Source organism: Rhinoraja longicauda, chromosome 3 (genome assembly GCF_053455715.1).
Source record: "Rhinoraja longicauda isolate Sanriku21f chromosome 3, sRhiLon1.1, whole genome shotgun sequence".
Classification (NCBI taxonomy): Eukaryota; Metazoa; Chordata; class Chondrichthyes; order Rajiformes; family Arhynchobatidae; genus Rhinoraja; species Rhinoraja longicauda.
The window spans coordinates 26,609,396-26,621,482 of NC_135955.1; the positions used below are offsets into that span (position 1 = coordinate 26,609,396).

At 38.2% G+C, this 12,087-nt stretch overlaps 1 protein-coding gene across 2 annotated transcripts in view; it reads left to right on the forward strand.

Moving 5' to 3' along the window:
• The first annotated feature begins 250 nt into the window (after window positions 1-250).
• Window positions 251-12,087, forward strand: part of smc2 (structural maintenance of chromosomes 2) — a 39,282-nt gene continuing 27,445 nt past the window's right edge. Inside the window, exons 1-2 of one of the 2 annotated variants that reach the window (XM_078395066.1) lie at window positions 251-655; window positions 3,071-3,220. In XM_078395066.1, the coding sequence (XP_078251192.1) occupies window positions 488-655; window positions 3,071-3,220 (318 nt within the window). In that variant the 5' untranslated portion in view covers window positions 251-487. Of the gene's footprint in view, window positions 656-3,070; window positions 3,221-10,293; window positions 10,802-12,087 lie in introns of those variants that run through there. The other variant, XM_078395074.1, reaches the window with a different exon arrangement.

Sequence of the window (12,087 nt, forward strand, 5' to 3'; positions counted from 1 at the left end):
GATATTTTCTGCATTTTAACGGTATCACCACTGTTCCCCCACAACACTGATTACACTGCGAGAGGCATGGCCAACGACGGGTTTGCTTACTAAAATGGCGGCCGTTCCGCACTTCATTAGTAAAGGCGATTTCGACGGAGTGGCCCATCTTGCTCCTCTAGTATCTTTGATGTCGCCTCACCCGGGCCGAGGACCCCGAGTGGTGCTGAAGGATGTGCCTGCAGGCGCTTGTAATGTTTGCGGTAAAGATATATTATTAACAACTAGGACAGGTCTAAATCCAATACTTCCCGCATCTTGCATTAGAAACAAACCCCGTGCTTACATACAGAGAGGATATATAGGTCGGAGATGTTGCCTTTAAGTTAACGGTCGGTAGTTGGCGCCAAATTTCAAACTGAGCGGGCGGCGCTCGAACGGCGCGGCTTTGCAGCAGATAAATCCGACAGAAAAACCACCCGAGCGGCGGCGTGCAACCGAAGGGAAGATGTACATTAAGTCGATTATCATCGACGGCTTCAAGTCGTACGCGCAGAGGACTGAGATCAACGGCTTCGACCCGCTCTTCAACGCCATCACCGGCCTGAACGGCAGCGGCAAGTCCAACATCTTGGACTCCATCTGCTTCCTGCTGGGAATCAGCAACCTGTCGCAGGTCGGTGCCGCTTCTCCCGGCCACTCCTCCTCCTTCCTTCCCCCCCTTCCCCCCCATCTCTCCATCCCTCTCCCCTCCCATCCCCCCATCATCTCCCCATCATCCCCCCCTGTCCCTCGGAGAACTCCCAGAAGATTGACTGAATACTAACATTGTCCCCATCGATAGGATAAATCCTGCAAACTATCGCCCAGTTTCACTGACCTCCATACCATGCAAGATTCTCGAACATATAATCCACCATGGACCATATAGTCCTGGCCAGGTCACTCGATAACAAGGGTCAGACTGACTTGATTATTTTAGACTTGTAAGGCCTTTGATAAGGTTCCCCACAAGCGGCTCCTGTACAAGCTCAACCATGTAGGAATAGACGGCCACCTCCTAAAATGGATTGAGATCTTTTTGACAAGGGGACGCCAGCGAGTTCTCTTGGAGGGAGAGACGTCTATTGAAACTCCTGTGACTTCAGGTGTGCCACAGGGGACTGTCATGGGTCAATTGCTCTTCCTACTGTATATCAATGACATTCCAAATGTAGTTTTGTCCAGAGTTTGACTTCGCAGATGATGCCATAATTTATAGAGAGATTAAAACACCAGAAGACAGCTTGTCCTTACAGAACGATCTGGATGCTCTCTGTGAGTGGGGGAAAACCTGGCAGATGTCATTCAATACAACCAAATGTCATACCATGCATGTTAGACTAAACAAGACTAAACCACTTTTATTGGAATACAACATGGGTAGCCATACATTACTTGCTGTCGACCATCACCCATATCTAGGAGTCGAATTAAGCAAAGATTTAAGTTGGGCGACGCATATTGGTCAAGTGGCTAACAAAGCAAATAGAACGCTCGGCCTTCTTAAAAGAGATTTCCACGCATGTAGTACATCCGTCAAAGAGAACGCCTAAAAGTCCTTGGTCAGGCCCAAATTGGAGTATTGTGGAGCTGTATGGGATCCTTTCAACAACAACAACAAGATCACCCTGGAGAAAGTACAACGCCGAGCAGCTCACTTTGTATGTAATGACTACAAATGCAAATCAAGCGTGAATAATATGCTGACTTCTCTCAGATGGAGTTTAATGCTGATAAGTGTGAGGTGCTGCATTTTGGTAAGACAAATCAAAATAGGACATACAGGGTAAATGGTAGGGAATTGAGGAATGCAGTGGAACAGAGAGATCTGGGAATAACTGTGCATTGTTCCCTGAAGGTGGAATCTCATGTGGATAGGGTGGTGAAGAAGGCGTTTGGTATGCTTGCCTTTATAAATCAGAGCATCGAATATAGAAGTTGGGACGTGTAATGTTAAAATTGTACAGGGCATTGGTGAGGCCGAATCTAGAGTATGGTGTGCAGTTCTGGTCGCCAAATTATAGGAAGGATGTCAACAAAATAGAGAGGGTGCAGAGGAGATTTACTAGAATGTTGCCTGGGTTTCAGCACTTAAGCTACAGAGAGAGGTTGAACAGGTTGGGTCTTTATTCTTTGGAGCGTAGAAGGTTAAGGGGGGACTTGATAGAGGTTTTTTAAATTTTAAGAGGGACGGACAGAGTTGACGTGGGTAAGCTTTTCCCTTTGAGAGTGGGGAAGATTCAAACAAGGGGACATAACTTCAGAATTAAGGGACAAAAGTTTAGGGGTAACATGAGGGGTAACTTCTTTACTCAGAGGGTGGTGGCTGTATGGAATGAGCTTCCGGTGGAAGTGGTGGAGGCAGGCTCGATTTTATTATTTAAAAGTAAATTGGATAGATATATGGATGGGAGGGGATTGGAGGGTTGTGGTCTGAGAGCAGGTAGATGAGACTAGGTCAGAGAAAGTGGTCGGCATGGACTGATAGGGCCGAACGGGCCTGTTTCCGTGCTGTAATTGTTATATGGTTATATGTGATACCCTAGGGCTCCGCAGAATCAGGGTAAGACATTGCAATTTACAAAGAGATTCACAAAATCACGCCATTAAATTTTCCATCATCCCAGAGCACCAACTGCCATGAAACAAGACAAAATACTGGTCCCTATATCATCAACGCATTGAATTTCAATAAACTTTGCCACCAATATTCCCTTTACCCTAGGACGATATGGGAATGGAATGTGTTACCACCCAGCTCCCGATGTTCAGTCATTTTTATAAGTGGTTGAGCAACTAGATCTGCTCAACTTGGTCAAAAAGGCCCACTTCAAAATGTAATCGCTATACTCACTCCGACCTGCGCGAGATAACCACTGATGAGGTGTTTGCGCAGTAATCAAGCAGAACCAGAACCCATCCATCCCCCCCATTCCTTGTATATGGGGATATCCCAGCAAATACTTGTTTAATCAGCAATATGTAATCCAAATAAAGTGTTTTTGCATTTCAAATAGTTTGAATGTATATCTTTGTTTTCTGTTATTAGGTGCGAGCCTCAAACCTTCAGGATTTGGTCTACAAAAATGGACAAGCTGGGATTACAAAAGCCACTGTTTCAATAACCTTTGACAACAGTGACAAAAAACAAAGTCCTCTAGGCTTTGAGACTCACGATGAGATTACAGTTTCAAGACAGGTATTTTTCAATCCAATTAAAATTCCATGATTTTTGAAAGAATTATGTCATTTCACAGCCTTAAAGTTGTGAAGATTTTTAATGAAGCAAAGTTTGAGTTGTTGGGAAGATTTTAGTGAAATAATCCCGTGCCCTTGTTTTTTGCCCTCTTTTTGTAAATTCTTCGTCTGGAATCCTACGTTCTAAATTCCATGCCAATAATGTGAGTGATTGATAGATTTCAGTTTGATCTACTTAATTTGGCATTAGAATTTAATTTTAAACAAAACATTGCAATCATTTGCCAATCCTCTTCCTGGAACCTTATCTGAATTTGTTACATAATTTATTCAGATAATTTCAGTGAATGTGGTCTCTAAGTTCCGTGTAGATGGACGTTAACGGTTGGAGCAGATTGCTCAAAATGCACATAGTCTTAGTTTGAAAGGCAGCCAAATATGTACTGGGGTTGTGAAACTAAGCAAATAAATTTCATTTTCCATTGTAGACATGGAGAACTAAGTTCTTTGCCTTGAAGGGTACAGGATTTTTCTTTCTTCCCTTTTTTCCCCACTGATGCTTTGTAATGATGCTTCAAATTCATACAATGCAATGTAAGCAATGGAAACTGATTTTCCATAAACAATAGTTGTTTTTACCCTCTGCCAATTTTGCCCAGGAACGAAAGAACACATATTTATGTACTACTGGAATGCTTCTAGTACTCAATGGGTTGTTAAGTACTTTTTGTTCTGATCACTATTTTAAAGTGGAGTGAAAAATTCCATGGATATTTCTATGTGGTTAATCTTCATGAATGAATATTGATGAAGTACTGGGAAAACATCTCTGTAACCATGCAGGTTAAGGAGTAATTTATTTGAGTTATGTAGTGCTACTAAAAAATGAATGTATATGTTACTCAATCCGTATTGTATATTGCATTATAATGCATTGGATTTAAAATGACTACACAAATTTCCATTCCCACTGGGTTTGGTGTGTTATTTAGCGGTCACTTTTATTATTGGGAACTGGTCAAGACAGGAACAGAGAATTTGTTTTAACATTTTCAAACTTGCACACTTAGCTGTGATCATCGCTACTTGTGCATTATGGAATGAGAAGTGTATGGAAGTGGGAACATAATGATGTATATTCATTAAAGTACTTATTGGGGGCAATTTGCATTGCCATGTTAATATACCTGATTACTGACTGGGACATGTAAACACCAGTGACATTTTGGGTTCTGCCTGTATACATCTACAACGTCATGCATACCAGATTGGACTGGGTGGGGACAGAACATCCATACAAATTTATTAGTTTTTTATTTGGTTTGCACAAACCATTATTAAAGCATGAAGCCAAATGCACTTTCATAAAATTTTAATTGGAGAAGTCGAGCATAAACCAATATTGCGATTGATACTGGACATTAAAGAACAGTAGTCTGTAAGGGAATAAACAACAGTAGACAATGCTCACATTCTTTTTCTCACCCATCCCCTCCTCTAGAAGGATCCCCATCCGAAACATCAGATCAAATTCCTTCAAAGAGCTACTACCTGTCTTAAGGGCCTGTCCCAGTTACGCGATTTTTAAGGCGACTGTCAAAGTCGTAGCAGATTGCTGAAATTTTACCCTACGACAATGACCACGACAATGCCGAGTCAGGACGTACAGAACGCATGTAACAACCGAAGATAGACACAAAGAGCTGGAGTAACTCAGCGGGCCAGGCAGCCTGTCAGGAGAGAAGGAATGGGTGACGTTTCAGGTCGAGACCCTTGGTCTGAAGTACGGTGTCGACCCCGAAATGTCACCCATTCCCCAGAGATGTGATAATCTGCTGGTGTACATTTCGCCATTTCTATAGGGAGGTTTGATAGTGCGAAGTTATTTAAGATCTTTGAACCTCTTAAGATCTCTAGTTTCCCTCTCCCCTTACTCTCAGTCTGAAGAAGGGTCCCGACCCGAACCGCCACCTATTCCATTTCTCCAGAGATGCTGCCTGACCTGCTGAGTTACTCCAGCATCTTGTGCCTACTATACCTATGGTTTTCTTTTAGACGTAAAGTGCTGAGGTAACTCAGCGGGACAGGCAGTATCTCTGGAGAGAAGGAATGGGTGACGTTTTGGGTCGAGGCCCTTCTTCAGACTGATTTCGACGGTCTCGACCCAAAACGTTACCCATTCCTTCTCTCCAGAGATGCTGCCTGTCCCGCTGAGTTGCTCCAACATTTTGTGTCTGTCTTCAGTGTAAACCAGCATCTATCTGCAGTTCCTTGTGCCAGTTTACACCTGTTCCTTACACCTCGCCACTTCAATATGAGGCACGGTGGTTTGATAGTGCAAAGTTATTATTTTTATTTTTTATTTTTTTTATTTATAGTATTTTCAATAGGCATACAAAAATACATAAGTGGATAAATATAAGGGAATACATAAGCATAAGCAATGGCAATGTATAACATAAATATCCCCAGGTTGTGTAAAACAAATTGTTATCTATACCTAGAAGATATGTCGGTATATATATGAAAAAGATAAGGATAAAAGAAAAACGAAAAGAGAGACAAAAAGAAGAAAAAAAAAGAGAGGAAAAAAAACAAAAAAACAAACAACAAAAAAAAAGAGAGGAAAAAAAAAGAGAGGGAAAAAAACCCCCAAAAAAAACAAAAACAGACTGTACCAGGTGGTTAACGAAAACATAGTAGTGTCGCCCGCTCCAATCCCCTCTACCTGCATAAAGCAATATCAAGAAGAACGAAAAAGGTTGGAATAAGGTCACATTACATGATATGAAAATATTGAATAAATGGCCTCCAAGTCTGCTCAAATTTGATCGAAGGTTCGTAAACAGTACTTCTAATCTTTTCCAAATTTAAACATGAAATAGTTTGAGAAAACCAATGAAATAAAGTAGGAGGATTGATTTCTTTCCAATTCAACAAAATAGATCTTCTGGCCATTAATGTAAGAAAAGCAATCATCCGACAGATGGGGGGAGATAAACAAGTAGAGTCTATCATTGGTAAACCAAAAATTGCAGTAATGGGATGGGGCTGTAGATCAATATTCGAAACCATAGACAAAGTACTGAAAATGTCTTTCCAGTACCTTTCCAAGGAAGAGCATGACCAAAACATATGGGTAAGAGAAGCTATCTCAGAGTGACATCTATCACATATAGGATTTATATGGGAATAAAAACGAGCCAGTTTATCTTTGGACATATGAGCCCTATGAACGACTTTAAACTGTATCAAAGAGTGTTTAGCGCATATAGAAGAAAAGTTAACAAGTCGAAGAATTTTATTCCAATTGTCAATAGGGATAGTAAGATTAAGTTCTCTTTCCCAATCATTCTTAATTTTATAAAAGGGATCAGAGTGTATTTTCATAATTATATTATAAAGATTTGATATTACACCCTTTTGAAGGGGGTTTAATTGTAACATATTCTCCAAAATACCCTTAGAGTCTCGGTTAGGGAAAGAAGGAAGAACCGTGTTTAAAAAATTCCTAATCTGTAAATATCTAAAAAAGTGAGGACTGGACAAATTATATTTGTTAGATAATTGTTCAAAAGACATGAAACAATTATCCAAAAATAAATCTGAAAATCGTACTATACCTTTAATCCTCCAAACTAGATAGGCTTGATCCATCAGAGAGGGGTGAAAGAAAAAAATCGATACAATGGGCATCTCTAAAATAAAATAATTCAATCCAAAAAATTTCCGAAATTGAAACCATATTCGTAAGGTATGTTTAACTATCGGATTGTCAATTTGTTTATGTAACTTAGAAGGAGCTAAAGGAAGAGAAGTTCCTAAGATAGAGCCCAATGAAAATCCTTCTACCGATTTAGTTTCCAAATCTACCCAATGAGGACTCGGAGATAAGTCCAAGTCGTTTTGCCAACATTTCAGGTAACGAATATTAGTTGCCCAATAATAGAATCTAAAATTAGGCAATGCCAATCCACCTTCCTTTTTGGATTTTTGTAAATGTTTTTTCCCTAATCTAGGATTTTTATTTTGCCATATATATGAAGATATTTTAGAATCAACTTTATCAAAAAAGGATTTGGGAATAAAAATTGGTATTGCTTGAAATATATATAAAAACTTAGGTAAAATAATCATCTTGATAGCATTAATCCGGCCTACCAGAGATATTGATAATGGTGACCATTTAGTACATAAACATTTAATCTGATCCAATAAGGGTAAACAATTAACCCCAAATAAATCCTTATGTTTTTTGGTAATCTTAATCCCTAAATATATAAAATAATCATTAACTAATTTAAAAGGTAAGTTATTATAAATTGGAACCAGTCTATTTAAAGGAAATAGTTCGCTTTTATTAAGATTCAATTTGTATCCAGAAAAAGTGCTAAACTGAGCTAATAAAGATATAACTGCAGGAATAGAATTTTCAGGATCAGAAATATATAATAGCAAGTCATCTGCATATAATGACAATTTATGTGTTTCCATTCCACGAATAATACCAGAAATGTTGGGGGATTCTCTAATGGCAATTGCCAAAGGCTCCAATGCAATATTAAATAATAAAGGACTAAGGGGACAACCTTGCCTAGTACCACGAAACAATCGAAAAAATGGTGATCTTTGGTTATTAGAAAAAACCGAGGCAACTGGAGTTTGATAAATCAATTTAATCCAAGATATGAATGTTGGACTAAAATTAAACTTCTCAAGGACCGTAAATAAATAAGGCCATTCCACCCTGTCGAAAGCTTTCTCCGCATCTAATGAGATGACACATTCTGAAGTATTACATGGAGAAGTATAGACAATATTCATCAACCTTCTAATATTAAAAAAGGAATACCGGTTTTTGATGAAACCTGTTTGGTCGCCCGAAATAATTTGAGGTAATATCTTTTCCAACCTCATCGCCAATAACTTGGAAAAAATCTTAGAGTCTACATTTAACAGAGATATTGGACTATAAGAAGCACAGTCAGTGGGATCTTTATCTTTTTTCAAAATTAAGGAAATAGAAGCTCTATAAAAAGATTGTGGTAATTTGCCCAGGCTAATTGCTTCTTCAAAAACTTTATAAAGCCAAGGGGAAAGAATAGAGGAAAAGAACTTATAAAATTCCACTGTATACCCATCTGGGCCTGGAGCTTTCCCAGAATTCATTGAAGAAATAACATTCTGGATTTCTATATTCGTAAGCGATTTATCTAGTGATAAATTTTCTTCAAATGATAATTTTGGAAATTTCAATTCCCCTAAAAAATCATGCATATTATTAGAATCTTGCGGGAATTCAGAGTAATATAAAGAAGTATAAAAATCCTGAAAAGATTTGTTTATCTCGTCATGATTAGCTGTCAATTCCCCATTCTGTTTACGAATCTTAACAATTTGACGCTTGACCGAAACATTCTTCAACTGATTAGCTAACAATTTACCAGATTTATCACTGTGTATGTAAAATTCAGATCTAGATTTCATTAATTGATTTTCAATCAAAGATGTGAGTAACAGATTGTGTTCCATTTGAAGTTCAATTCTCTGCTTATAAAGCTCCCTAGTAGGAGCAGTCGAGTATTTCTTATCGATTTCTTTAATCCTATCAACCAATAAAAGAGTCTCATTCTTGATACGTTTCCTCAAAGCTACAGAGTAGGAAATAATCTGACCACGTATGTATGCTTTGAACGTGTCCCAGAGTATCCCATAAGAAATTTCCTCAGTCGAATTCGTTGAGAAGAAAAAGTCAATCTGTTCCTTCATGAATTTAATAAAGTCCTGATCTTGCAGTAGGGTAGAATCAAATCGCCAATACTTGGTGATAAAGACTGTATCTGTTAACTTGATGGAGAGCTTCAGTGGGGAGTGGTCCGAAATGGCTATAATGTCATAGTCACAACCAGTTACAGATGGAATAAGACGAGAGTCAATAAAAAAGTAATCAATTCTCGAATAAGAATGATAAACATGTGAAAAAAAAGAAAACTCTTTGTCTTTGGGATGAAGAAATCTCCAAATATCAACCATTCCAGAGTCAGTCAAAAAGGAATTAATATGAGAGGCCGACTTGTTTGGTAATGGCTGAGAAGATTTTGATCTATCTAACAGCGGATTTAAACAACAATTAAAGTCACCACCCATTATTAGCTTATATTCATTTAGATTGGGTAAGGTAGTAAATAAAGACTTGAAAAATTCAGGGTAATCCACATTCGGAGCATAAACATTAACCATTACAACCTTGGTGTTAGAAAGTAATCCAGTAATTAATAAAAATCTACCATTTGGGTCCGAAATGACATCGTGGTGAACAAATGTAATAGAAGAGTTAATGAAAATTGAAACTCCTTTTATTTTGGCGTTTGCGTTTGAGTGGTACTGTTGCCCTTTCCAGAACCTAAAAAAACGTTGATTGTCCTCCTTCCTAACATGAGTTTCTTGTAAAAAAATAATTTGTGCATTCAGTCTTTGGAACACTTTAAAAATCTTTTTCCGTTTAATTGGATGGTTTAAACCATTAGTATTCCAAGAGACAAAATTAATAAACTGAGCCATATTGCTGAGGTCAAGCCTTTGGTATGTAAAAGGTTAACCAAAGTATAAACTCATGTACCCGGAAGAGGAACAAAAATACAGGGAGGAACCGGAAATGGCGACACATCGGACATATTAGTAGTTTTACAACAGTCCAGAAAAGAAGAAAAAAAACAGTATATGAAACTAGAAAACATATAAAACAGACCCTAAACCCACCCCCCACCCACGGAAAAACCCCTCTGGACCTATAGAAGGCCAGAAAAAAAAGAATTAATACTAAATCTACCCCCATATCACCAGCGGACGGCTCCTAATAATAATTTTAAAAAAAATAAATGATCCACCGAGAGTTCAAAAAAAACCAAAAAAAATAAAAAAAATGAAGGGTTTTAACGAACAAAAACTGCCATTTTCAATACTCAGAAACTAAGATAATGAAGGTTATAATCATTATTATGAGACTAAACATAGTCGTGAGACTAAATAAAGCTCTTTAAAAAAAAAAAACAATAACAAAAAAAAAACCCCAATTATAACCAAAGCTGTGAAAACCATATATTTTAAGGTTGAGAAACTAGACCATAAGAATAGTTAAGATCCAGGAAGCTGCGAACTTCGGATACAGAATTGAAAAGACGACGTGAATCATTTGGTGGCGAAATTCTAAGTTTTGCAGGATAAAGAAGCGCAGGTTTAAGCTTTTTCTCATAGCATTCAGCCATCAAATCTTTAAACGCTCGGCGAGCTTTCATAACTTCAGGACTGAAATCTTCATAAAGACGCATTTGGAAATCTCGAACTTTAACCGAACCCAGACGACGGGCGGTTCGAATAAGGTGTTCTTTAAGGTGAACATAGTGAAAGCGTACAATTACAACTCGTGGTTTCGAGGGTAAAGATAACGAATTTCTAATTCTGTGCGCCCGATCCAATAATGGAGGATCATTTGGAAATTCTGACGGTAACGCTTCTTTTAAAAGTTGGGCGAAAAACTTCACAGGATCTCCTTGTTCAGTGCCTTCTGGAATCCCAATCAAACGTAAGTTCTGTCTTCTAGAACGATTCTCAGAGTCAATGCTTTTCTGTTGGAGTATTTCCAAATGCTTAATTGCTAATGATAACTTCTTTTCCAAATCTGCAATTTTCAAGTCCCGCTTCTGAGCATCTTCTTGAAGAGTTGTAATTAATGTTTGATGTTGCTTAACTTCTCGGTCAGTTTTATTCAAGGCTTCTTGGAATATCTCTATATCTTGTTTAAGAGATGTTCGCAGTTCTGCAAATTTTTCATTTATAAGCTCCAAAAACGATTCATGAGACATTTCAATTAGCTTAAGGTCAGACTTCTTTTTTGGACCATCGCCATTGTTATCGTTTCCAGCACCACGAGCTTTAGATCTTATAGCTCGTTCTGTACTCATTTCATAACAATTCACAGCACAACTTCCGAGATAAAATCAGAAAGGTAACAAAAATCTTCTGGTTTAAATAAAAATAGGTTAAATGAGGGTGGTCATGGGTTAAGAACAGTAAAGTTTATGGAGCGAACGCAAGAACGTACTCACTCCATGAGCGTCCCCCAGGTGCCGACGTCGCAAAGTTATTTAAGAGCTTCTTTGAACTTCATATTTCTTGTCTCCCTCTCCCCCTAACTCTCAGTCTAAAGAAGGGTCCCGACCGAAATTCATATATTCCATCTTCAGTGTAAACCAGCATCTGCTGTTCCTTCCTTCACATGTTTTTTTAAAAAAACGGTTTGAATATTTTATTTTGTAGCATTTGCTAGTTATTGCCTTTTATTTAAAGTAGTGTAAGAAAATAACTGCAGATGCTGGACAAATCGAAGGTATTTATTTCACAAAATGCTGGAGTAACTCAGCAGGTCAGGTAGCATCTCAGGAGAGAAGGAATGGGTGACGTTTCGGGTCGAGAGCCTTCTTCAGCCTTTTATTTAAACCTCCCTATTGGATTCAGGATGAAGGTTTCCCGTCAGTAACACACCAGATTCACCAGTCAGGCTCCTCGCTGGAACTCCTGTTAACCGCTCAAGGTGTTAAATTCACAAAGATTAACTTCTGGCTGGAAGCTCGAGTTTTAATTACATTGGGAAAAAAAATTCTTAATAGTCTTCTTGCCTTTAAAAAAAAAAAAATTTCAGGTCGATCTAAAAGTGTTAAACTTTTATTTAGCGCGCAACTTTGAACCGCCATCTGTTCGTTCAAAACTGTTGCATCTGTTCTACCTGTAGCTTTTAGTTTAGTTTAATATGCATAGTTTTACGGCCCTACTTAAATAAATGGATGGCAGCTCAGCCAGAACATGGTATTA